This window comes from Ochotona princeps, chromosome 14 (genome assembly GCF_030435755.1).
Source record: "Ochotona princeps isolate mOchPri1 chromosome 14, mOchPri1.hap1, whole genome shotgun sequence".
In the NCBI taxonomy this organism is placed as follows: domain Eukaryota; kingdom Metazoa; phylum Chordata; class Mammalia; order Lagomorpha; family Ochotonidae; genus Ochotona; species Ochotona princeps.
In genome coordinates this window covers 25,966,476-25,994,193 of record NC_080845.1, presented here as the reverse complement: position 1 = coordinate 25,994,193, position 27,718 = coordinate 25,966,476, and the positions used below count along the sequence as shown (strand labels likewise).

At 44.5% G+C, this 27,718-nt stretch overlaps 2 protein-coding genes and 1 long non-coding RNA gene across 3 annotated transcripts; 2 read left to right on the top strand and 1 right to left on the bottom strand.

Moving 5' to 3' along the window:
- Positions 1-1,089: 1,089 nt before the first annotated feature.
- LOC131481950 (uncharacterized) lies at positions 1,090-5,441 on the top strand. The gene is given in 2 exon segments (XM_058672862.1): positions 1,090-5,380; positions 5,383-5,441. Coding segments are annotated over 2 exon segments (4,350 nt in total).
- A 678-nt stretch (positions 5,442-6,119) lies between these two features.
- Positions 6,120-9,106, top strand: LOC131481949 (MLV-related proviral Env polyprotein-like). The gene is made up of 3 exons (XM_058672861.1): positions 6,120-7,970; positions 8,461-8,651; positions 8,863-9,106. Exons 1-3 carry the CDS (start codon positions 6,120-6,122, stop codon positions 9,104-9,106), a joined length of 2,286 nt encoding a protein of 761 aa, XP_058528844.1.
- Positions 9,107-23,012: 13,906 nt separating this feature from the next.
- Positions 23,013-27,599, bottom strand: LOC131481860 (uncharacterized). The gene is made up of 3 exons (XR_009246594.1): positions 27,454-27,599; positions 25,003-25,066; positions 23,013-23,061 (listed from the first exon to the last, which is right to left on the bottom strand). It is a non-coding gene; the product is annotated as an uncharacterized LOC131481860 (long non-coding RNA).
- Positions 27,600-27,718: the final 119 nt, after the last annotated feature.

The following is a 27,718-nucleotide window of genomic DNA, read 5'->3' as shown; positions in this document are numbered from 1 at the left end:
ATTTAATCATTGAAATGCATATGTAACAGGACCTGGCTGGAGCTGGCCATCCACCCCCGCCCTGTTGGGGAGAGGCCTGGGATAAGTTAACTCTTTAAAGACTGGTTCTCATCCCTTCTCTAGAATTACTCCTGCTCTCTGCTTCCAACTGGACGTATGGGGTTCTATAACCTTTGATCCTCAGAGTATTCCACCACTATTAGTGATGAGCTTAGGTGCTGAATCGAGCTATTTTGTGTTATGACAACTGGCTTCAGTAATGAGCTGTAATAGTTTTGCAATGCTTTCTGCTTTTTGGTTTTGAAACTTAATGAAGCTTCTAGTGTCCCAACATTGGTCAAATCCGGTCTGCTTATCAACGTGATCAGATGAATGTACATTTAACCAACTAAATTGTTCAAGCTTCTGAACTAAGTTTCCTGACTTTGGGAGCTCCATAAGGATCCATGGAACTCCCAAAGGTAGAGACAATCCGGATAATTGTTATTTTAAAATAATAATCTTGCAATGTTATAAAACTATGCCGGGTTGGTCACTAAAATGCATTGATGTTCAAGTATATGGGTCGAAATGTCTTGCATCACAAACTTGTTAGTGATGTGGTCTTATCCCTAATTGCCTCCCGTAGCATCCTCCCTTTAAGCTTCATTTCTCCTAAGCGATATAATGGATTGTTGAATTGCAGCTGCTTAGTGGTGAACACACAAAAATGAATAAAAAAAAGGAAGTAGTTTATGTTACGGGTATTTTGTTTCAACACTAATAATTACGTTCACAGCACAATTACGATCTGCGCTAACAGGTGCATGGATGGACAGAGCCAGAGTTCCTCTCGGCGCCCCTTTGTTCCTTACTCTCCCCATCTAAAGCCATGTTTCTCTTCCTCTATTAGGTGTGAGCATCTGACTAACCAACGACATGGGGCAGACCATGACTACCCCCCTTTCCCTCCTGGTAAATAATTTCAAGGAAGTGAAGACCAGGGCGCATAATTTAAGCCTGAATGTTAAAAAAAGAAAATTAATAACGTTATGCTCGTCAGAGTGGCCATCGTTCAATGTTGGCTGGCCTGCTGAGGGTACATTCAACATGTCTGCTATCAAAGCTGTGAAGGAAATCACCATGCACCCCAAGACGGGGCATCCGGATCAGACACCATACATAGTTGTCTGGGAAGACCTAGTTAATAATCCCCCTCCTTGGGTAAAGCGCTTTCTACCCCTACAGGAACCTCAGGAGGCAGTGTTGACTGTTCGAGAACACCCAGAGAAACGACCAAATGAAAACAGACCTTCAGCGCCGCTGTACCCCGTCTTACAGGGGGGTATGGAGGAGGATTTAATTTTCCCTCCGCCGTATTACTCTCCTGTCCGACAGGGCTCGCCCCGCGTCGCCCCCTCAACCAGAGCAGACGGAGTGAACGGGGGGCCAATGATGGGGCCAGCAGCAGGCACCCGACACAGGGCACAACGCATGGTACCTCCAGGGCCAGCTGATTCCACGGTGCTGCCACTAAGGGCCATAGGCCCTCCAGATGGGGAAGGAAACCAGCCCCATCACTATTGGCCCTTTGCCACAAGTGATCTGTATAACTGGAAGATGCAGAGTGCTAAATTTTCTGATAACCCCAGGGAATTAATTGATCTTTTAGACTCTGTTCTTGTTACCCACATGCCAACCTGGGATGATTGTCAGCAGCTCCTGCAAATTCTCTTCACTACCGAGGAACGCGAGAGAATCCAGACAGAGGCTCGCAAATTGGTACCAGGAGCCAATGGAGAGCCTACCACCAATATAGATGTGATAAATGAATGTTTTCCTCTCTCCCGCCCTAGATGGGATTTTAACACGGCTGAAGGTAAGGAGAGACTCCGGGTCTATCGCCAGACTCTGTTGGGAGGCCTCAAAGCAGCCGCCCGCAAGCCCACTAACCTAGCCAAGGTGGGGAGCATACAACAGGGTAGGGAGGAAAGTCCAGCTGCATTTCTAGAGAGAATCATGGAGGCTTTTAGACAATATACACCCATGGATCCGGAAGCACCAGAAACGAAGGCAGCTGTGGTAATGGCTTTCATCAACCAGTCTGCCCCAGACATTAAGCGGAAGTTGCAACGCATAGAAAGACTGGGAGAAAAAAGCATCCAAGATTTGATAGTAGTGGCAGAAAGGGTGTACAACAACCGAGAGAGTCCGGAAGAAAGAGAAGAGAGGCGACATAGAGCCAGTGAGCAACGAGATCACAAGTTTACTAAGATACTACTGGCAGCCACAGCCAGAGACTCGAGAGAGAGAGAGGAAAGGTTGAAAGATATAAACAGAGAACTAAATGAGAAATTTAAAGGTAGACAAAGCGAAAGGCCTAAGGACAATAGAAACCAAGAGTTCACAGGAAGGCCTAAGCGTAACAGGAGCCAGGCCTGTTTCTATTGTGGAAAAGAAGGACATTGGAAAAGTACATGCCCCGAGAAAAGGCGACGCCGTCACGAAACACCAGTATTAATAGCGGGAGAACTAGATGATTAGGGACGTCAGGGTTCGGACCCCCTCCCCGAGCCCAGGGTAACTCTTAAAGTAGAGGGGACCCCAATTAATTTCCTGGTAGATACAGGAGCGCAACATTCAGTGCTGACAAAACCCCAAGGGAAGCTGTCAAACAAAACTTCCTGGGTACAGGGAGCCACAGGAATGAACCGTTACTCTTGGACTACCCGAAGAACGGTGGACTTGGGAATGGGCCGGGTATCCCACTCGTTCATGGTCATTCCTGAATGTCCCTACCCACTGTTAGGAAGAGACTTGCTCACTAAGATTGGTGCGCAGATTTGTTTTCAACCCGAAGGACCTCAAGTCCTCGACCACAAGGGACAACCCATTCATGTCCTCACTTTGCGGCTAGAAGATGAATACCGTTTACACCAGCAACCTACTCCCCCAGCCTCAGATATGGATGACTGGCTACAAAAGTTCCCCAGTGCTTGGGCAGAAACAGGAGGAGTTGGATTGGCTAAACACAGGCCACCTATCCTCGTGGAGCTAAAACCTGGAGCCGATCCAGTAAGAGTTCGTCAGTACCCTATGTCAGCAGAGGCACGGGCTGGAATAATCCCACACATTAGACGGTTGCTGGATTTAGGCATATTGAGACCATGCCAGTCGGCATGGAACACGCCTTTACTGCCAGTCCGCAAGCCTAACTCCAGCGATTACCGGCCAGTCCAGGATCTCCGGGAGGTGAACAAACGGGTAATGGACATACACCCTACCGTCCCTAACCCTTACACTCTACTCAGCTCCCTGCCCCCGGACCATTGTTGGTATACTGTTTTGGACCTAAAGGATGCCTTCTTTAGTTTGCCTTTAGCCCCCAGAAGCCAGGAAATGTTCGCTTTTGAATGGACAGACCACGAGAAGGGTATTAGTGGGCAACTGACCTGGACCAGATTGCCCCAAGGGTTCAAAAATTCGCCCACCATTTTTGATGATGCCTTACATGAAGATCTAGGTGAGTTCCGTGTAACCCACCAACAGGTCACTCTTCTACAATATGTTGATGATCTCCTGATAGCCGCCCGTGACTATGGGACCTGCCTAAAAGGGACAGAGGACCTTCTCCGGACACTGGGTGAACTGGGGTATCGGGCCTCTGCAAAGAAGGCACAACTCTGCAAGCCCAAGGTAAACTATCTTGGCTATGTATTAGAGGGTGGTCAGAGATGGCTATCAGATGCCAGAAAAGAAGCAGTCTTGAAAATTCCAAGGCCCACCACCCCACGAAAAGTACGAGAGTTCTTGGGGTCCGCTGGCTTCTGTAGACTATGGATACCAGGGTTTGCAGAACTGGCAAAGCCCTTATATGGAGCTACTAAAAACCAGTCAGAGTTTCAGTGGACAGAGGAGATGGAAGCCTCCTTCCAAAAGATTAAAAAGGCCTTGTTATCGGCACCTGCATTGGGGTTGCCCGACATAACTAAACCTTTTCATTTGTATATTGATGAAAAACAGGGAGTGGCAAAAGGAGTTTTGACCCAGTATTTGGGGCCATGGAGGAGGCCAGTGGCTTACCTCTCAAAGAGACTAGACTCAGTGGCAGCGGGATGGCCTCCGTGCTTGCGCATCATAGCAGCCACTGCGCTATTGGTAAAAGATGCACATAAACTAACTTTGGGTCAAGAATTAAGTGTTACCACACCCCATGCCATAGAAAGTATCCTCAAACAACCACCTGACCGGTGGATCAGCAATGCAAGACTCACTCATTACCAGAGTCTTTTATTAAACCCTGCCGTCATCATCTTTAGAGTGCCCACAGCTCTCAATCCAGCTACTCTATTGCCAGACCCAGACTTGGATGCCCCCCTACATGATTGTTCTGGAATTTTGGCACAAGTTCACGGAATTCGAGCAGACCTACGAGATCAGCCATTGCAGGATGCTGAGGTGACCTGGTACACTGATGGTAGTAGCTTCGTGCGTGATGGACTCCACCGAGCGGGGGCTGCGGTAACCACTGAGACTGAGGTAGTGTGGGCTGAGTCCCTACCCCCTGGGACTTCAGCCCAGCGAGCCGAACTTATTGCTCTAACCAAAGCCCTAGAGTTGGGCAGAGATAAAAGGATAAATATATATACAGACAGCCGGTATGCCTTCGCCACGGCCCACATACATGGGGCAATCTACAGAGAGCGCGGGCTGCTCACTGCAGAAGGCAAAACTGTGAAAAATAAAGAAGAAATTCTAGCCTTATTGACTGCTTTGTGGCTGCCAGAAAAACTGGCCATAATCCACTGCCCAGGGCACCAAAAAGCCAATACCCATGCTGCAAAAGGAAATGCCATGGCAGATAAGACAGCCAGAGAGGTGGCAGCCTCAACTCCTGTGCTAATTACAAAGCTACCAAAACTAGGTAGTGCCTGCCTGCCTGACCAACCCTCATACACTCCAGAGGACCTGAAATGGATGGAGACACTGCCCATGGTCCTAGAAAAGGACGGTTGGAACTATTCTGCCAAAGGCAAAGTCATACTCCCAGAAAAACTAGGAGATGAACTCCTACACAGCATACATAGTACCACCCACATGGGTGCTAGGAAGATGCAAGACTTAATTAAAAGGGCTGGGGTAAAAATTAAAGAGGCTTACTCCAAGGTTGAACAAATTGTGAAAAACTGTAAAACTTGTCAGTACGCTAATATGACCAGAAACCCAGCCAATCCTGGGTTTAGACAGAGGGGGAACCGTCCGGGGGCCTATTGGGAGGTAGACTTTACTGAGGTGAAACCAGGAAAATATGGCTACAAATATCTGCTAGTTTTTATAGACACTTTCTCAGGATGGGTAGAGGCCTACCCCACCAAGCACGAGACAGCCAATGTGGTGGCTAAGAAAATACTAGAAGACATCCTACCAAGGTATGGCTTTCCTACTATGATAGGATCAGATAATGGACCAGCATTTGCATCACAGATAATCCAGGCCTTAGCCTCAGTACTCGGAGTAGACTGGAAATTACATTGTGCTTATAGACCCCAGAGCTCAGGGCAAGTAGAAAGAATGAATAGAACTCTAAAGGAAACCCTGACTAAACTAACCTTAGAGACTGGCGGTGACTGGGTGTCACTCCTCCCCTATGCCTTGTTCCGAGTAAGGAACTCTCCCTATAAGTTAGGCCTAACCCCCTTTGAGATCATGTTTGGAAAACCTCCTCCTATTATACCCAATTTGAGAGCTGAAATAATAATGGAATTTAATGATCATAACTACCTTCAATCCCTCCAAGCCTTACAGCAGACTCATATCGACATTTGGAGGAGATTAGAAGCCCTCTACAAAACTCCACCACCACCGGAGCCACACCGATACCAACCAGGAGACTGGGTGCTCGTCAAGCGACACCGGCGAGAAACTCTTGAACCCCGTTGGAAAGGACCCTACACAGTCATCCTGACCACTCCAACGGCTCTCAAAGTAGACGGAATAGACGCATGGGTCCACTACACTCACGCTCGCCCTTACGAGCCTCTCCCAGAACCAGACGACACACAGAGGTCAAAATGGAAAGTCACCAAAGACGACAGCAATCCTTTCAAACTCAAGTTACGACGTGTCACCGAGCCCTAAGTATGGTTATGCTTATTCTACTTCTTGCAGCCGAAACTCAGGGCCTGACTTTGAGACAACCGAACCCACATCTCCCGTACAACTGGGAATTGAGACGCTTCATAGATAACAAAGATGGCAAGGTTGTACTAACATTCAGTGGACCCCTAGGAGGAGATCCTCCCCACTTTATACTCTCTTTATGCGACCTTGCCCCCGTCAATCCCTGTGAGCACACACCTATGGTAATGAGTATCACAGACTTTTACATGTGTCCAGCAGGAGGATCATCTTATTGTAACCAGCCTAATCATTACTATTGTGGATATTGGGGATGTGAAACAGTGGCAACCGCCTGGCAACCGTCTGAAGCAGATGAAGATATAACTGTTGACTGGTGGCCCTCGGACTGCACTCCTTGGCGATTAGCAACCCCTGGACATAGGGGGAAGGGATTGTGTGAACTCATAAAAATAGAGGTAACCAATCCAATGGATAAAAAATGGGACTATGGAAAAATGTGGGGAGTGCGTTATTATGAGAGAGGAACAGATAGGGGAAATGTGTTCATAATTCAGAGACGCCCAGAAAATGGCACATCTTCTATAGGCCTGAATTGGGCCAAGAAGCCAAAGATGATGTCTTTGCCTGCTAAGAGCCCGAAGGTTGGCCCTATCTCATTACTGGTCCTGGCACCAATAATGGGCTACCTGACTGGAGCCCAAACTGCAGAAACAACTGCGTTGTTCATCTTCATAGCCCTTACAACCTTGCCTGAAGGAATAGAGGCTGCACCACCACCAGGAACAGCAGTGCCAGTAGTGCCAGTACCTCCAACCCTGAACTTGGCACCAGCCGCGGACAAAGACCCACTCTGGCACCTTCTGCAAGCAACCTTTCAAGTACTCAATGCCTCGAATCCTAACCTAACTCAGTCTTGTTGGTTGTGTTATAGTGCAAGGCCGCCCTATTATGAGGGCATAGCCACCAATGACACTTACACAATGTCCAGTGGGTTTAATGAATGTAGATACCAACATGAAGCTGATGTCAAACTCACTCTACAATTGGTTAGAGGGCAAGGATTATGCATAGGTAAAGTTCCAGAGTCGCATCGTCACCTATGTGTTGAAACTATACAACCTACAACCTCGGCTTATGTTATACCCTCAACCAACACTTGGTGGGCCTGTTCCACTGGGTTGACCCCATGTATTCACACTCAGGTACTCAACAGGTCCCAGGATTATTGTGTACAAGTTCGGTTGTGGCCTAAAATATTCTATCACACAGACGCAGAGATTTATCAGTCCATAGAAAGTGGGCTCCATAGTATGAGAGTCAAGAGGGAGCCAATAACTGCCATTACCCTCACAATGTTATTGGGATTGGGAGTAGCAGGAACGGGCACTGGAATTACTTCTCTGGTTCTACAAAACCAGTACTATGGTCAACTCCGAGCAGCTATAGACGTTGATATAGAAAGGATAGAAAATTCCATCTCCCTTTTACAGGACTCACTAACTTCCCTAGCAGAAGTGGTGCTACAGAATCGCAGGGGGTTAGATTTACTGTTACTCCAACAAGGAGGGCTATGTGCAGCATTAGGAGAAGAATGCTGCTTCTACGCTGATCATTCAGGGGCAGTGAAAGAGTCTATGGCTAAAGTGAGAGAAGGCCTGGCCAAAAGGAAACAAGAAAGAGAAAACAAAATAGGGTGGTTTGACTCTTGGTCTAACACATCTCCTTGGCTGGTTACATTGGTGTCCACATTGATGGGCCCTCTAGTCATTCTTCTACTGTTGCTGACGGTTGGGCCTTGTCTTCTTAACAAGCTGCTCACTTTTATAAGAGACCGTATAAGTGCAGTACAAGTAATGGTTCTGAGATCCCAGTATCACTCTTGCCGGGAATCTAGCCTTGACTTAGAGGCTTCCGAGCCATGATTGGCTCTTGCAGTTACTAGAGAGAGGGGGGAATGTGGAATGGTTAAAAATCTAATTTGCCCCTGCTCGGTGCTGTATTCCTGCCTCTATAACCCTGCTTCACTAGCTCTACTAAAAGGCCATGTGACCCCAGGCCTAATGGTTTAGGGGCAATTGCCCAGGTACTCTGCGGGGGTCCACCTGCCTACGTGACACTCATCCCATCACCTGGATAGGAAGCCCCCACCTCACCTTGAACTAACCAATAGTGTGAAGGTCCCTTATACAAATGAAGGATGCTAAAATAACCCTCTGATTGGCTGATTTCTGTATAAATACCCTAAGATTTGGAGGCTCGGGGTCTTGTTCCTCGGAGACCCGGCCGTGTTTGAATAAACGTTCCTGACGACTCCTGACTCCTGGTGATTCTTCGGGAAAGAGCGGCGACGGCGGTAGCGGCGGCAGCGGCGGCAGCGGCGGCAGCGGCGGCAGCGGCAGCCGGGGCGGCAGCCGGGGCACCGCGTCCGCGGTGGGCGACTGTGGCACCCAGAGGGTGGCAGCAGCGGAGGTGGTAGCAGCAGAAGGGGGCTCCAAACGGCGATTCCAGCGACCGCGAAGAAGAGAAGCAGCGTGGCCTTGACCACAGCAGCGGCGGGGACGGCCCCAGGTTGTCCCTGACTGCGGAGCTGTAACATAGGTCCGAAGAGGAGGCGCCTGTAGAGCTGTACGCGGACCGGCCTATCATTGGCCAGTAACACTGAGCTGTAACACTGTTCTAGGTCGTAACCAACTACGACCGAAAGAGCTGACGGCCCCACCTCCGTCTGTTCGCTGCCCGAAGGGAGCCCCGCCTAAGCCCACCTGCCTCAGGCCGAGGTCGATCTGTCGGCCGCTCTGCGGTCCGAGCCCCACCTGCCTACGGCTCAGGGCTTGCCGGCTGCGGGCCCCGCCCACCTGCGGTCCAGGAATACGCGGACCTGCCGGCTGCCCCACGGGAACTGAATCCACCCAAAAACCCTGTCGTCGTCGCCAGCACAACAGATGGGGCTTCTCCCTCAATATCTCCCTTTACCTCACATACATGAAGGAAATGTGAGAGGAGTTAGACTGGGTAGTAGGCAGTTAGGGTATTCTGGGTCCCCAAGTCATTTTTTTCTCAAATATAAAATCCCCCACCATGTCTTAGATTCACCAGAGCAAGTCTCTTCCAAGGGACAAGGGTGACATTAGCAATCAATTCCCCACCTGAAGCATCTCCAGTCATTGTGTAGGAGGGCCTCAGGCTGGTCTCCTTATCATTGGAAAGAGAACTGGAGGAAGTATTACTCATATGCCCAAGGCCAGGAATGTCCTGTCTGTCACCTGTCTGGTCTTTTGCCCCAAAGCCAGACACCAGGGGGACCAGGAATTTCCTTTTGTCCTTGGAGAGCCCCTTTGAAGTAAACCTTTAAAAGGTGCGTTCACCACCGTTAATACCAGTCTTTTTACTTCTCCTCCTGCCACTATGGCAGGGGTAGGGGTCCTTTCTATCTCAGAGCCCCCTCCCGTCACTAGGACGGGAGTCTCCTTTCTCAGCTTTTCTAATAAATCTTGCTTTAAAACTAAACTGTGTCCGCACGAAAATTCTTCTTTCCTGCGAGACAAGAATTGAGGTTGCTGCCGTACTCGGGGTCAAAAACCCTACAACAGAAACAATATGGAAATAATAGTCTAACCCACTTTCCTATAGCCCTTGAACCTTTTTACCCTAATTAACTATGTAAAGATTGTCAAAAATATAATAAAAAGATGAATGGGGAAAAAAAGAATAAAAAAAAAGCTCAGGAGAGATAGCAAGAAGAGATGGGCATTTATTTTGGATTTGTGATCTTGGCAAGTTGCTGACAACCTAGGTTCCCCTTTTGGTGTGCACAATAAAAAGAACACCTTCTTGTAAGCCTAAGCTTAAACTTAGTGAAGTATTTGATGTCTCTGGTGGAGGAGTGTCATGAAGAAAAGTGAATTCTGCACCATTAAATTCTGTCTCACTGTATCGGTTGTTAGTTCCTCTCAAAGAATATACGAAGCTATATCCATACAGGATATTTTCTGTGAGAAAATAAACCTTACCATTTCTTTCACAACTCATTGTGCAAAAACAATTGATTTGCTTTATACGAAGTGGAAACTGAAGGTCCACAAGAAAACCAATCCTGTTTCTGCAGTATATTCAGTGTGAAGCAACATGAACATCGTTCCTGTTCCATAGACACATCCTATGTTCTTGGCCCACAGGATGTAGTTTTCTGAGAATTTTCTAATATGTGCCATAATGTTTCCATAGTGATGCTATAGCAGCAACAGAAAATTTTCGCCACAGAATTAGCCAAAGTTCTGAGTGTGAGCTGAGTTGAACCTGATGGCTGAAAATACAGTCCTGTGAGAACTGAAATCCATCAGCAGCAGGAATAGGAGACGTTTCCATGCTATGAAAGGAATAAGGTGATCTCCCAGAGTACCAGGGGCAGGTTTTTCGAGCATCAAGATACATAATAACATTTAATCTTGGATGACACAGCAAGAAACCCACAAAGATGAAACTGGATACTCTTCCCTGTCATTCTTTATCACCATCTGTATAGCTTGGAACTGCTTCCTTTTAAAAATATCAAACATAGCTCAGAAGAACGCATTTTCTGTGGTCTTCTGTGTGGGTGGGTAGAATCCTTAGCTCTTCAGATGAATTTCAGATGGGCATTTACCCCAGTTTGTAACACTATCAGAGAATAACTGAGATTTAGTAATTTATGAAGAACAGAGACCTATTTTTATAGCACTGTAAACTGCCTGCTTTAATTTATCCTTGGAATTTGATATGCATTTCACTGAAGCCTCTTTATTTGACTTAGTAATAAGTAAATGCTCAATTTCTATTGCCTTTTACTTTCTTTTTCTAGTGCAATTTAAACTACTACATATTAATATGATTTTATCTTTTTCTTTTTTTAAGATTTTATTTATTTATTTGAAACGAATTAGAAGGAAAGATCGTCCATTTGCTGATTCACTACCCACACGGCCACAATGACTAGGACTGGACCAGGCCAAGGTCAGGAGCCAGGAGCTTCTTCAGGGTCTCTCACATGGGTGCAGGGTCCCAAGTACTTGGACCATCTTGCTCTGATTTCCCTGGCGCCTGTAGGAAACTGGATCAGAAGCAGAGCTGTTGGGCTTGCACTTGTGCCCACATAGGATACCAGTGCTGCAGGCTGCATTTTACCCACTATGACACGGTACTGGCCCTTACAATCTCATCTTTATTAGTCAGTTATTAGGTAGGAGTCAATGAGACAACACAGCCACAAGCTTTGCTGTTTGTGCTGCCTGTGCTTGGACTGACAGATGCTTAGTGACCAATCATTGGCAATGTTTGAAAAAATGGACCTGGTTGGTCACTGCTTGTGATACATAGATTATTTACATGGTGATTGAGGACTAATAAGCTAGTAGCAAATTTTATACTCTATGTAATTATTTACAATTAATTTACTGTGGTAACTCAAACCATTGTTTTGGGGGTCTGTTAACTAAGTTGTGCTATGTGAAATGTGTGCCCGTGCAAAGTACAGGAGGCTCCCTTATGTAAGATCTCAAAAGCTTTGTCACAGCTAGTGGCACCATGAAGATTTTAGACTAATTACTTGAATAAGACAATGGTAATGTAAGAAATCTGTAAAATAATGGAAATCAAATACTGTTTGTTTTTGCCAGGGAAAATAGAGAAGACCAAAGAAAAACAGAAAGCATATAGAACTGGCGTTGTGACATAGCAAGCTAAGCCTTGTCAGAATCCCATATCGTTGTTAGTTTGAATCTTAACTGGCTGTTCCACTTTCGGTCCAAATCTCTAATAATGTGCCTGGGAAACTAGTGGAAAATGGTCCAAGAAGATGGCCTCTGCATCCATGTGGGAGACCTGGAAGAATATCTAGGCTTCTGGTTTTGGTTTGGACCAGCCCTGGCTATTGGAGCCTTGTGGGGAGTGAACTAGTGAAAGGAAGACCTCTCTCTCTCTCTCTTTTTTTCTCTCTCTCTATCCTTCTCTTTTTGTAACTCTACCTTTCAAGTAAATAAAAAATAATCCTTTTTTTTTTTTTAAAGAAAATGTGTATCTGTAACATAAGAAATGTGTAGACAATGACAGCCTAATGAGATGAGAGCAGGGAGGGAGAAAAATAAAATCAAGTTTGACTGTTTGACTCATTACATGGTAATCAATTTTCAAGTTTTCGAAGGACAAATTCAAAAACTATTAAAATATAATTTTTAATTTGTGGAAGTATATCTAGATGCAGGAACGGTGGGCATTTGGCAGAGTGATTAAGATGCTCCTTGAATAACCACATCCCCAATCAGAAAGCCTGGGTTGGAGTCCGGGCTCCGCTCTGGTTCCTGCTTAATGGGTGTACTGAGAGGCAGAAGATCCGATCTGATGTGTTTGAGGTCCTACCACCCATGTGGAAGATTGAGTTCTAGACTTCTGGGTTCAGGCTGATCCACTCCCAGGCATTTTAAGCTTTTGGGGAGATAACCAGTCAACATTTGGTTGACAGATCTCTCTCTCTCTGGTTTTCAAGTTAAAAAAAAAAAAAAGAATATGTACATATATGTACGTCTTATCTACACACATCCAGAGAAAAAAATGACACAAAAAGAAAGCAAAAGAATGACCAAAGTAGGATTGAAGATGATGGCTGATGAGCAGCAGGAGCAGTGAGTAGAATGGGAGAGACTCTGGGTTAGTCCAAGTTATCGCTGAGGTCGTAGCACCTGTTTTGATATCTTGTCTGGTGACTGTCGTGAGCTGTATGTTTTCTGGTGCTCACACATGACCTTGCTTCTGATTCCCTGGGAACTTAAGCCAGATTATTTTCAGCGCCTCTTAAAGGGGAGAAGATGTCTTCAATGCCCTATTTTGAAAAGAACTCTTTTATGTCTGCTTTTCTATTTACACATTAATCTTTGTTCATATTATTTATATGTAAGTAGTTGATAAACAAAATGTTTGATTAAAAATTAAGTACCACAGGATGTTTGTCTTAGAGTACTGTTGTTACTAGCCCCAAGATCTTGGACAAATCTATGCCCCCCCCCATTTCCTTTCTCTTTAACAGGTAGAATAGTAGTACTACAAGGTTATCTTCATGGCCTGAATAACAACTACCCCCTCCAACCCACTCTAAAGGCCTACTTATTAGAGGAAGAATCCCCCATCTAGCTTCTGCCTGCAAGGTTTACTGTTTTACACAGGGCTAGCAATCTCTCTTTTTATTTTACTGTAACTGACTTAGCACTAATTGTCCCACATGTCCTGTGTCCTCACTTCTAAGTTAACTTAGAATACTTGGAGGAATCACTTCTTTCTTGGTGCTGGCATATTTTATAAGAAAGCAACAATCTCAACTAATTGACTTTTTTTATTTTATCTTTATTACAAAGTCAGATATACAGAGAGGAAGAGAGATAGAGAGGAGGTGGAGCTGCCGGGATTAGAACCCGCAACCATATGGGATCCTGGCACGTTCAAGGTGAGGACCTTAGCCACTAGGCCACGCTGCCAGGCCCAACTAATTGACTTTTTAAAAATTTATTTATTTTTATTGGAAAGTCAAACATACAGAGAGGAAGAGAAATAGAGAGGAAGGTCTTCCATCTACTGATTCGCTCCCCAAGTGGCCGCAATAGCTGGAGCTGAGCCAATCCGAAGCCAGAAGCCAGGAACCTCTTCCAGGTCTCCTCCGCGGGTCCCCAGGCTTTGGGTGGTCCTCAATCATGGAGCTGAATGGGAAGCTGGGCCACAGATCCGAACTGGCATCCATATGGGATCCTGGCGTGTACAAGGGAAGGACTTTAGCCACTAGGCTACTGCACCGGGACCCTCAACTAATTAACTTCTAAGGAGTTGGCTTCTCTCAGTTTACTGTATTCCCTAAGTTAGATAATATGTCTTTCCTCCTTAAGGGGTTTATTACATACAGAAGGAAGGGTTTCAACATTTTTAAAGATTTATTTATTTTTATTGGAAAGGTATATTTACAAAGAGAAGGAGATACAGAAAAAGGTCTTCTGTTTTCCAGTTCACTTCCTAAGTGGCTGCATAACTAGAGCTGAGCCAATCCGAAGCCAGGAGCTCTTCCCAGTCTTCCACACGGGTGCAGGGTCCCAAGGCTTTGGGCCATCCTCGACTGCTTTCCCAGGCTACAAACAGGGAGCTGGATGGGAAACAGGGCTGCTGGGTAGTCTCATTCCCTCTTTTTTTTTTTTTTTTTTTTTTTTTTTTTTTTTTTTTTTTGTGAACAGTCCTAGCATTTCCACTTCCAGAACTGTTTTCACTTCCAGCAGTAAGCACAATGATTTGGCTACACTTCTTGAGTGGAGTTCTGATCTTGATGGGAACTGGTGTGGCTCACCCATGGTGTCTTCTTCCTCTCCCTCAGTTTATCTTGAGAGGATTTGAGAACCATGGCCAACAGGTTGGCTGCCTTTTTATTCTCCCCAGTCAGATTTCGTTTTTAAAGACCCCAAAGGCTGTCTGCACTGGGCCTATTGCCAATTATTGAATCATTCTGTGGTTACCTGGAGCAATCTGAGATACAATATAGACATTAAGAGCCACTGTACTGTCTTGGGCATCAACATCTCAATTACTCCATCACCTGAGGCAATCCCATAATCCTTGTAAAAAGGTTGGTGGTTATCATCAAGATCCTGTTGGACCACTCTCAGTTTAAAATGATTGATGGGTGGCTGACCCACTATTAGCTTATCTTTCAAAAGTAGGCCTGAAATGTTCTAACTTTTTGTGGTTACTTAAGGTTGTTTTCCATTTAGAATTTATCCTTGGCAATTGGATTATACTCATTGTTAACTTTCTAACCTTTAATATAACTTGTTTATTTCTCTTGAGTAGCAGGTAAAGTAGTCAATAGGCTTTAGATATTTGCCAAAGTGGAGTTAATAATGATTAAAAAGTCCCCTGAGCAAGTTAATAATTTCCTCTGGATCTGCTCTCAATTCTTTAGTGTATATCTGCTGATAACATAAGTCAGAGTTGAGAAAGATCATACATTTGTCAGTTCACCTTTACCATGGGACAATTGTCTTGAAAGGCTGGCTCCTAGTCTAGTCATGCTGTCTTCCTGTAAACAAAAACAAGACAACGTCCACATTTAATTACAGTATAATGTTAAATGTAGTTTCCTTTCCCCTTTTGACTCAGGAGTGCATAAGTTTTTCTTCACATGGTTTATTTCCCCTTTGCCTGAATAAATCTGCAGGAGATAGCTAGTTATAGGGTCAAAATAACATTGAGTTGGGTGTTATTTTTTAATTCCTTTTAACAGAAGAGGATATATCAGAGGCCAGGTCTGCTTCCCTGTTGAGCAGTGAGCCCTAAGGTAAATCTCTTGGCACATCCTGAATGTACAGTAGAAGAGAGATGAGATCAGACCAAGGAAACTGAAGGGAATCCTCCAGGGTCTGAGGGAGTTCTAGTGCAAGCGAAAGGGAAAACACTGAGGTACAGAACCTCATCAGAAAGTGCTAATAAAGGAGTGAAAGTGGTGAGGGCAGCTTGGGCACCTTGACAATTGTTGTGACAATTAAAGCTTGGAGAAACAAGTAGAACATGGAAGTCACCCAGTGATCCATAGACTCAAACCTGTACTTTGTCACTGGCAAGGAGCTACTAAGTGGACTCACTCTTTCACAGTCTACCTCAGATGCTCTAAATTCCTAGCATATTTCTATTTCATCAACCCCAAGATCAGTGCTTCCCTTTGGCTAGGTTGTATGATTGCCAGAACAAGGCTTTACTCAAACGTTCTGAGTTAACCCCCCAAAATAGTTCTTATAGCCACACTTTGGAGCCAGGACCACCTGTCTCTGCTGATGGATTCACTGAAGAAAGAACTCAGTGAGGCCACTGCTACCAAGAATACGTAAGAGGGGAAGTGCTTGTCATTACAAGTGGGAATGGGTACATGTTCACAGAGGTGCAGTTCAGAAACGTGCTTCAAAATGGGTTGCACATTATGGTGTAAGACTTAAGCTTTTCCTGGGGAGGAGCTGTTAGTATTAAAATGAAGCAATGGACAGCTTTCAACCCATCTACACAATGTGTTGTAACACACTGTGATGTCTTGTAATACACTGGTAATTGCATCTCTCCCTGGGTGTGACTGAAAACCTGGGAGACAATTTTGGAGAAAGTCAGGTGCTTTTAGGTTTTTGGAAGAGAAATGAGTTACAATAAAGCCTTTTGAGCTGCTTGGGACATTGACTCATGACGTTAGTTTTCCAGGTTAACTGAACATTCGAAATGTCAATAGAGTGTCAAAATTTGTTGCAAGACTTGGATGTATTCATAATTGCTGTAGTCCCGGTATTTAATTATTTTAAAAAAGCCTTATTCAATTTTAAGCTGCAAAATAACTCAGCTCTGCTCTTGTGCACAAATTGTCATTGGGACTTGTAGTTCAATAAGTGAGGCATAATGTCCTATTCCATTATGCTGGAGGCTGTGATGAAAGTTGGGAATGGATAAAGTTGGGGGTCAGGAAATCCCTGAACTCCCTCCCACCTATTTCAAATAAATACAGCTGTCTCCTGCTTTATGAATGTCTACAACATGAAAGACGACCATAGTCCCGTTACCTAGAAGCTTCAGATGCAAATATGCTATCTGTGCGAGGTTATGTATCACTTGAGTATGCAGTATGTGTATATTTATGGTTTAAATGTTTGTTCAGGAACAGTTGGATGAGTGACAGAAGCATCACAGGGCTGATGGAGATGTGGGTTTGACAGGGCTGGGACACTGCTCATTTTACAAGACTAAATAACTGTATTCGCCATTAATGTAATCAGCTTTATTCTTTCTTCTGAGGTGGGAAAGATGTGTAGATGTGGCAAGATTCTGAACATCATGGGTTCCTAATTGCTGTAAGAGAACCTCTAAACTGAATTGTTCGTATGTCTTCGAAACAAGAAATTCACATTTGAAAGTATTAGATTGGAATGGGTAATATCGTGACACATAGAGTTGGAGTCAATATATGGTTAAGTTTGATTCTGTTATGATATTCATTCTTCCTATGGATCTAGAATAATTAAAAAGATATTGCATATAAAGACTCTACTTAAGAAGTAATCATGAGCCACCTAAGACAGTATATATAATGATTTTCCAGAACGTTCTTGAAAAATACATTTTATGAAAAGACTATACAGGGATTTCAGAATGTTTTACACCAAAACAGACTTAGATTTAAATTCTATTTTCACAAATTTTTGAAACACAATTGTAAAATCAAATGTCTTATTACAAACTTAAGTAATGCACAAACTCCCATTTTCAAGAAAAAAATTCCCATGAAACACCTAGTGCTTACTTAAATTATTTTTATTACAGTGCTAGTTAAAATATATATAAACATAAATTTAGTCTAGATGCTTTATGCCAGTACAGCTATACAAAAGCATACAAGTTCAGTATAAACAAGGCTGCGGGGGCTGATTGCGTCTCACTGCTTGGAATGCCAGCATTTTTTTTTATTGGAATGCTGATTCAAGTCCCAGCTGCTTTGCTTCCGATTCAGCTCCTTGCTAATGTACTTGGGAAAAGAGCAGAAAATGGCTCCCGTTCTTGGGCACCTGCTACACATAAAGGAGGCCTGGACGGCATTCTGGGCTCCTGATGTAGGCCCAACCTCAACCTAGCCCTAACTGAGCAATTTGGGGAGTACACTAACATGGAAGTTCTCTCTGTGTCCCTTTTTCTGTCTTTCAAATAAATAAATAAAAGAACCATATGAAGGTACAGACCAAGTAAATTTAAAAAGAAAATATTTCTTTATTAAACATGAAACTTTTTCCCCAACTGACATAATGTTTTATTTTGAATTTTTATGCTACCCTCCTCTTATTCTTCTCCATCTCCTCCTCCTCCTTCTTTGTCTTCTTCTTTTGCTAGACTGTTTTTGTAACTATAGGTGTGATTTCTGGGCAATATAACCATCACAGGGGTGAACACTGGGCAGAACACTGGTACAGGGAAAAGCCATCAGACACACAGATTCCACATCCACTGCTGTATTTTCAAGAGCCAACTGTTAACTGCATACTTTTGTTCCACTGGAAAGGGGGATTTTTGTCTTTTTTTTTTTTAAATCAGTACTGTTACTAGAAATGCCCGGTGGGTTCTTTCCTGAGCTTAGTATAGAAATAAAAAGCCAGGAATCTGTTGCAGACAGAAAAGTTTGTGAATGGACCAGGTGAGCAGGGAAGGGAAACGGAAGGGGAAAGCACCTCCTTAGAGAAAGCCAGGAGGTGGGGTGCTTCTTGAAAGGGGAGGAAGAGAAAGACACCAAAGGTTTGAGGAAGAGTCTTGGGATTCTAAGCATTCCCTGACCCCTCCTCGTTGGGCGGGGAACCACAGGTAAGATGTTCCCCATTGGTGGTCTCTTAATCACTTAGGAAATGGGTGGGCAATGCTGGTGCCGCCCACCTGAAGGTATGGCCAAGACCTCAGCAGGCCTGGATGGTCTCAAGTACATAAAGTTTCCTTTAAGATTTATTTTACTGAGTTACACAGAGACAGACAAAGAGACAGAGAGACACAGAGAGATCCTCCATCTGCTGGTTCACTCCTCAAATGGCTGCACTGGCCAGACAGGGCCCATCCAGCGCTGGTAGCCAGGAGATCTTCCAGGTTTTTCACATGACTGCAGGTTCTCAAGGCCTTGGGACATCCTTTGCTGCTTTTCCAGGTCATTAGCAGAAAGCTGGATCAGAAGTAGATAAGCCATGACTCGAACTGGAATCCATGTGGGATACCAGCTTTGAAGTCAGAGGATTAGTCATATAAACTGTGCCAGCCCCTATTTTTTCTTTTCCCATCTAACCAGATGAGCCAATGGTTGAATTCTACAGCTATGTGGATGTTAAATGTCAGAAGAGTGGCCTGGCTCATCTGGACTCTCTTCCTGTCCCATGGGGAGCTGCTTGAGCACATCTGATTACTGAGCTGGCTGAGCACATCCTGGAGATCTGGGGACAAGTGCTAACATTATCAGGGCTGGCTGCAATTCAGACAGAAGTCATGCTATTTCCACATATTTTGATTTTTACCTTGATATGCCTAGAACTGTAGCAAGACAGAGCTATGGTGCCAAAAGCTCTTTGAACTGGGCCTTGCACATCGAGGTGCTCCTCAACATCCCATATACTGTTTAAAAGTGAACACACACACACACACACACACACACACACACAGATTATTAGGAAACTAAAGGACAGAAATGCAAAGAAGGAAGAGAAACCCCTCCGTTAAAAAGACAGGGGGAAAGAATATTTAATTTCAACATTTAGAATCCCCAGGTTATGAAAACCAAGACTGAGTACTCTTTGGGTGAAAGACAGTCTCTACAGAACAAATATTATTCTTCCCAGTTTTATCCAGGCAACAAATAAGGCCATTTTCAGATTTATGACTTTCTTGTTTAACTAAGTAGCTTCAAAGAAGACAGTCCCAGGTTTCCACAAGTGGAGGATCGATAACTTATTGCTATTGTAAAAGAGCTTTAGTCACCATTTTATGAGCACTGAATGTTTCTGAACTATTGTAACCCAGTTACTGGTCACAGGGCATTTCAACCTCGGGCTTTGAGTTTCCTCAGAGGATGACACTGTAGACATTCATGGTCATGAACTTTCAGCGGTAACAGCCCAAAGCTGTCAACTGTTTGAAACCCCAAACGGGCAGAATCACTGTGAGTTATTATTGAATTTTAAAGTTAAATGGTAGATGTCTTACTCCGAGTTCCAGTATCACAATATAACCTTTATAGCTTTGTATACAATTTTATAAAGGAGTTGTATTGCAGATTATTTTGCTATTAAACTTTCCAAAGTTACACATAATTCCTTTGTGTTTCTACCACTGAGAGAGTTTTGCTAATTGCAAAACCCCATAACTACAGTGGTGGTGTTTTGTTTTGTTTTGTTTTTCTAACTTAAGCATACAGTAACCCTACCAATGTTAATCAAAATCAGTTATGTGGCTGGTCTGAAAGTTAGATACAAATACTGTCTGTTTATCACATAGACCATTTTTGCTAGGCTGAGGCTAGCAAAAAAAAATCATCACTACACTATTTTTTTAAAATAGCATCAGGGGATATATGTGGTGGTTAGAGAGTGACATGAACAGATCAGCGTATGGCAGACCTTCCTGCAGTATCTCCCTCATCTCCCTGGTGTTCTGCTGCCCATGGAATGAGACAGCCCCTAAGCAATCTGCAGGATGGGGGTACCCCCGTCTTTATAAGACTGCCCCTAAGCAATCTGTAGGATGGGGGTACCCCCGTCTTTATAAGACAGTCCCTAAGCAATCTGCAGGATGGGGTACCCCCATCTTTATAAGACAGTCCCTAAGCAATCTGCAGGATGGGGGTACCCCCGTCTTTATAAGACAGTCCCTAAGCAATCTGCAGGATGGGGGTACCGTCTCTGTAAGACTCTCTTGATTAGTGTATCCAAAGCGACAACTGCTTCATCACATGTTTTGTTCCAGGCTGGAGGCCTTTAAAAAGAGTTGAGAATCTCATAATCTCATAGTAAGACAGAAGTGTGTGTCAGGTCAAATTGGATTGGGTGTGTGGGGCTGTGTTTGTTTCTTACTAATTTAAAATGCTTCCTAGGAAACTGGCTGGGAATTCAATACTGTGGTTCCCTTATTGTCTCCGGATGCCACATCAGACAGATACCTGAAACAATCTTTCATTTTCAGGCAAAATGCCTTATTCTGGTGGTGTAGCACTGGGAATAAAATATTTGTTCGGCAGCTCCAGAACATCGTTGCAGACAGCCTGCAGCGCTGCCCGGATACTCCTTGCCCATTTGCTGCTACTTCTTCCTGGTTTTCTGTTCAGTGTTGGAGCTGACACACTGGGAAGAACTCAGGTGTCCACCACATCCTGGTAGGCAATAGAGAGTTCTGTCTTCACTGGAGAGCTTGTTCCCTTGCTGCGTGGAGAGCTTTGTGCCTGCGGCCCATGTCGTCACAGCACTTGGCCCGTCTAGGCTTTATCTGCTGTTCCCTTGCTCCTAAAGGCCGTGAATACCTAAATTCTTTATCCAGTTTTATAAGTGCCTCTAAGATTAAACCCAGTTTAGGTGCTCAGTGTATTTCCTCAAAGATATTCATTCCGAACTTCTGGAAATGGATAGTCTAAGTCTTACATTTATAGTTATGCTCCATACACCACAACACAAGACCTGATGCACGCATTTTGGTGGATTGCCAGTTGCCCAGTAACAGCAGGGTGTATGGTGGTATAGACCTACCCAGCTAGAATTCACAAAGGCAAGGTGGTCTGTCTTCTGTCCTTACTCTCTAAGAAGCCAGGCCTGGCTCCGGCTTCCTGGACTGAACCATATCTCCGATTGGCAGACTATTGTATAGCCAGATCGACCAGGTGTGTGTGTGTGTGTGTGTGTGTGTGTGTGTGTGTGTGTGTGTGTGTGTAGGAGAAGGAGGAAGCAGTGCAGATGAAGGGAGAGAGGTGTGGAAGTGATGCATAGTGGCAAGACGGGGGTAGCTGAAAATACAGGGGTAGCTGAAAATACAGGGAGGAGAACACGCTCAGGAAGCTCAGCATCAGTAACTAAAGCAGTGTTCCTTAAGCCTGTGTGCAGAGTGCTGTGGGCGGGCGCGCCTAGGAAGGCTTAATCACGCGAGGAGGAGTCCCCAAACGGGAGCATAAAGACGTCAAGGAGAGCAGGACTTATTTGGAGTAAGACAAGTGCAAGGCTAAAAACCAAGATGTGCGTAAACAAAGGGCCAAAATGCCAAAAAAAAAAAAAAAAGCTCCCCAAGAAACAGCATCTGATAATGAAATTGTCTTTAACAAAGTAAATAAAGCCCCTACTAAGAAAAATCTCCAACAAAGGATCTCCTTCCCATCATTACCAATATTAAGCCTTTCCTTTATACCCTACAAAGGCAGTGGGGGTGATGCCAGGATGTAGCCTAACTGAGTATTCGAAAGAGAATTTGAGGTGGGTCTTGAGTACTTCCTATTTCCTTGCCGTATTAATAAAATGTTGGGAGTGTCGGGTCTGGTGTGGTAGCCTAGTGGCTAAAGTCCTTGCTTTGCACGTGCCTGGATCCCATATGGATGCCAGTTCTAATCCTGGCTGCCCTGTTTCTCATCCCGCTCCCTGCTTGTGGCCTGGGAAAACAGGTGAGGACGGCCCTAAGCCTTGGGAACCTGCACCCATGTGGAAGACCCGGAAAAGGCTCCTGGCTTTGGATTGGCATAGCTCTGGCTGTTGTGGCTGCTTGGGGAGTGAATCATCAGACAGAAGATCTTTCTCTCTGTCTCTCCTCCTCTCTGTATGACTGACTTTCTAATAAAAATAAATAAACCTTTTAAAAAATGTCATGGCATTAGGAACATGATTGAAGTGGGCATGCCATGCCAGTGGCAATTTGATTATGATGGCATTATAATGACCTAATGGTAACAGGGAAAGAGGCAGGGGTGGGCATGGAGTGGGAGGCCGCATCCTGAAGCTACATTGGTTATTTCCAGCTAGCGCGGGTTCCAAGTGGGCAATATTGTGAAACTTGCAGTTTCTCCTACTGGGAAAAGGCAGGACTTGCTGGGCCCTGGGAGCTGGACTCGTCTGGCAGATAGACAGGGAGATCTGAGTTCTGTACAGAAAGGGGAACGAGTTTGGAAGATGCGCAGAAGGTATTCGTCACGCCGTCAGGCCACCCTGTCATTTGTGCTGGCCAAGGCTGTCAGGCTGTGCACTGCCTGAGCTGCCAGTCGCCATCCTGTGCAGGTTGGTGAGGAGCTGTCAGGAGCACTTCCACTGGAGCTTTCTTGACAAGCGTCTGCTGTCCAGGGGCTCAGCTGTCCAGTCCAGCTGCAGCAGTCAGTCGTTGGTCCACTCTGTCTTGCTGGTCGGACCTGAACTCCTTCCCTAGTTACTGTATGTGCCACAAGAATAGGAAGCATGATGGCTAACGTGAGAATCTGCATTTTCTGATTCACCAAACCTTGAGTAGGTGCTACAGAATCTGTAGGTTTCTGCACAAGAAATGATGTCACACTAGGTAAACACAAATTATCTTAAAACATGGGTAAACAAGGGACTTCCAGAATTATACTTACTATACAAATAACCCAATTTCAATTGCATATGTTATTTGAGTATATAGGATTCTTTTTTTAAAAAGATTTATTTATTTTTATTACAAAGTCAGATACACAGAGAGGAGAGACAGAGAGGAAGCTCTTCCGTCTGATGATTCACTCCCAAAGTGAGCACAATGGCCGGTGCTGCGCTGATCCGGAACCAAGAGCCTAGAACTTCTTCCAGATCTCCCACACGGATGCAGGGTCCCAAAGCTTTGGGCCGTCCTCGACTGCTTTCCCAGGCCACAAGCAGGGAGCTGTATGAGAAGCGGAGCTGCCGGGATTAGAACCGGTGCCCATATGGGATCCCAGGGCGTGTTCAAGGCAAGGACTTTAGCTGCTAGGCCACACCGGCGGGTCCGAGTATATAGGATTCTAACAGTAATGTTACAGCAGAGAACATAGAAAAACATGACACACCAAAAATCCAAAATATTTAAATTTTGTCCTTAATAAAAGTATTAAGTTTTAGTTGCCCAGAGATCTAAGCATTAAACATGACTGATGGGTCAGCTGACTGCCCTGCAGTTTATGCAATAGAGTGAAGAAGGAGGCATGTTTGCCTGCTGCCACCTTGTGGCAGAATCATGCAGGCAGTGAAGGCTGGATCCAATAGATTCTTTGACAAAGTAACAACAATCTATTTCCTCATTTTGAAAAGAAAAAGATTATTATATTAAATTATTTTACTCTATTTAGTTATGTTATTGGAAAAGCAATGAGATATTTAGAAAGAAAGTTAAGTATTCTTTAGCATTGCTAACATTGTTTTATTTATGAATCCGGTGACATTTCTCTAGGGCTATACATTTTTCTTATTAATTAAGATGGTGAGTATAGGGTTACTTGTCACTCTCCCCTCCATCTATCCCATGTTTCCAGTTTCCTGGAGAGAGGTCATTGTTACCTGCTTGAGTCAGGATAGAACACAGTGAAGATGTCACATGACTGACTGGCACTTTTGGTAAAGAGCGACCTCATTTGTAACTGGGGAATATGACTGCCTACTCCGAGGGATACTTTTGTGTCTACTTGGCTGGGTCATGGTGCTCAGACATTTGACCAAATGTTATTCTGGGCATTTCTGTGAAAGCACTTGTTGGGTGAGTTAAACAATGAACTTTTTGGACCAAAGTTAATTACTCCCCATAATGTGGGTGGGCTTCATCCAATAGTCAAAGAGCTTAATGCAAAAAAGAAAAAAAAAAGATTTCCCCACCCCTCCCAATATGAAGGAATTCTAAGAGCAGATTGCTCTGGCCTTAAACCGCAAGTCTTCCCTGGGTCTCCAGACTGGCAGCCTGCTCTGCCAATTCCTTACCATCTTTCTCGCCATCTGTCCAGCTCTCCTCTAGACACCTCCTCAAGGTGTGAGGCAACTGCTTAGAACTCCCGAAAAGACAGATTCTACCAATAGCTGGAAGATGTAATTTCCCACATGGTGAGAGCTGGAAACTTGTAAGAAGTCTGGTATCTTCTCGTTATCTTATTTAGTATCTGAAATGTGGGGTGAAGCTAGGGGCATTTCACTCTGCATCTGACTCCACTTCCTCACCCTCCTCTGGGTTCTGCCTGATTCTGTGTGTTGATGGGAGCAAGAAGGCTCTAAATGTTTCAAGCCTCTCACAAAAACTCTGGCAAGGAAAGAAAATTGTACAGTTCAAGTATTCTAAGAAATTCACCCTGATTACACTGCCCATGGTTGAGGTCTAGCTTGCAGGGGTGGAGCTTACCTTTCACATTAAGATAATTCTTCGTCACTGAGATGAAATCAACTTCCCCCAAGACATATGGAATCTAGGGGATAAACAGATACAAGAATGCAATTCTGATTCTATTCTTTTCTCAATGAAAGGGAGAAGTAATGGAACCAATCTCTACCTAATGTCCATGATGAGCTTGATGAGCTTGTCACAGTGCACAACATCCTGGTGAGGGTACTTAAACTCAGTACCAAGGAAAAGATAAGGAAGTGATGGTTCAGAATCCCAGGGATGATGTTAATAAAGGGGAAGCTCCATACGGGTGCTGATTTGAGTCCCGACTGCCCCATTTTTGGTCCAGCTCCCTGCTAATGCACCTTGCAAAGCCGAGAAGACTTTCCCAAGGCATTGGACACCTGCACCCACAAGGGAGACTCAGCAGAATGTCCTGGATCCTGGCTTCAGACTGGTTCAGCTCTAGTCATGGCAGCCATTTAGAGAAAGAACCAGCAAACTGAAGATCTCTCTGTCTCTCCTTGGCTCTGCAACACTTTCTTTCAAATGATAATAATAGTAATAATAATAAAAGGAGTATAACTCTGGTCTTGTTAGATGTTAACACTTTCAAGAGAAGTTATTGATCTGGATTTTATTTTAAATATCTGTATTTTAAATTTGGCAACTGAGTTTTCTTTTTTTTTTTTTTTTACAGGGAAACAAAAACAGGTCAGAATAAAGAAGGTATATCTGTGGCTAATATAGTTTGTGAATTTCTAGTTTACAAACTCTGGTCTAGAATTATTGCTTGTCACTCACTAGTTTTGTGGGCTTGCCAAGAAGAGTAGAGAAGCAAAGGAGATCATCAAGAATGAGTTTCATGGACTCATATAATACTTCTCAGGAAGTGGGTCTCCAGAAGGTTTGGCAATGAGGAAAGCCTTATTACATTTAAAAAATACTTAAATTTTTAATATTGATTGCTTCGTTGGGAGGGATGCATACCCATGTGGGCCTCTGATTAGGGTGGGGAGGGTTGAGGTGTGGAGGAAGGTGGGTGGGGGAAGGAGAAGGGACCTTTCTTTGGTGTCAGATTGCACCTCAGCTGTATTTACCAGACTGGTGCTTAACTGAAGGAAGTGAGAAGTCCATTTGGAGCGTGTCAATACTGCGCAGATGAGTCCAAGTGGCCAGGTAGCAGGCCACGTGCACACTGCTTTCCTTTGGGTTACTGGCATCCCTCTCCTACAGGCAGAACCTAGTTAACTACCAGGAGTTTAGTGTGTATTAGGTTTCACTTTTCTTTCAAGATGCTCAAATTCCAAGACTTTATCTTTTTTTTTAATATTCAGCAAGCATTCCTTTATTTTTAGACTGTTATCTGATACCATGATGTAGTTTCTCCTATTTCTATGAGGCGTGTAGCTTTTTTATTTATTTATTTATTTTAAGATTTATTCATTTTATTACAGCCAGATATACACAGAGGAGGAGAGACAGAGAGGAAGATCTTCCGTCCGATGATTCACTACTGCAACGGGCCAATGCGTGCCAATCCGATGCTGGGAACCTGGAAATTCTTCCGGGTCTCCTACGCGGGTGCAGTGTCCCCAATGCATTGGGCCGTCCTCGACTGCTTTCCCAGGCCACAAGCAGGGAGCTGGATGGGAGGTGGAGCTGCCGGGATTAGAACCGGCACCCATATGGGATCCCGGGGCTTTCAAGGCGAGGACTTTAGGCGCTAGGCCACGTCGCCGGGCTCGAGGCGTGTAGCTTTTTAAATGAAACCTTTTTACAACTGCAGGTTGCTTATCCTCTGATTAAACAAAGGCATTGTTTATTTTAACGGCAAATAACGGTTTCTCATTAAAACTCATTATGTCCCATATAGAGGACCTATATAAACTGAACAATAAATACCACTATGGAAACTTAGAAATAAGTATGTTTTTCCAGGTCTGTTCTTCTATAGAGCAACGAGAGCATTTGAAAATATTCTTAAATTCATTATGAAAATGACTTACTTTACTGCAAATGCTTTTACCAAATGTCCAAGTGAACAAGATTATATACGTATCTGACATGTTCGTAAGATAGTATATTTTCATGCTCTGGATGATGATTTTTGATATATTTTTAATCCACCAATTTCACTGAAATATTTGTGGACTTGAAAATTTGGGAATCAATGAGTCAACTAAAACAAATGAGTTCTTAATGAGCTTAAAATAGGCTTAGGTAAGAAAAGCAGAGACTAGGAACCGATTTGCATTTTTCCTTTCCCCTGGCCAAGTTCTGGTCCCTCGCAGCACGGGAGTGCTGCGCTGGGATCTTAGCAGTTGCGAGGGGGAGGGAGACAGCAACACTTTCTGTCCAGGCTCCATCTTCAAGGGACCCCCACGGTACCAGGGATTCCAATGTGTACACAGAGGTGTAATACAAATCTACAAAACCTGAAATGTATGAAAGCCCTCATTGTATCACTAAGAGGCTTTGGATAACGTTTCTCGAGGTATCCGAGTCGTGTCTGTCTCCTCCGGGACAATGACGGATCCTTCAGCAAACGGCAGTCTCAGTGAGGAATTTTACCGCAGCAGCGAACCCAGATGGCAGCAGCAGCAAAGCCCAAATCCCCGATCACCGCCTTCTCCGCGTCCGAAATTCCTCCCGCCACCCGCGGAGGTCTCTGAGAGCGACGCGACAACCCGCCCAAGCGTTGCTAGAGAGGCAACATCGCCTCAGAGTCGCG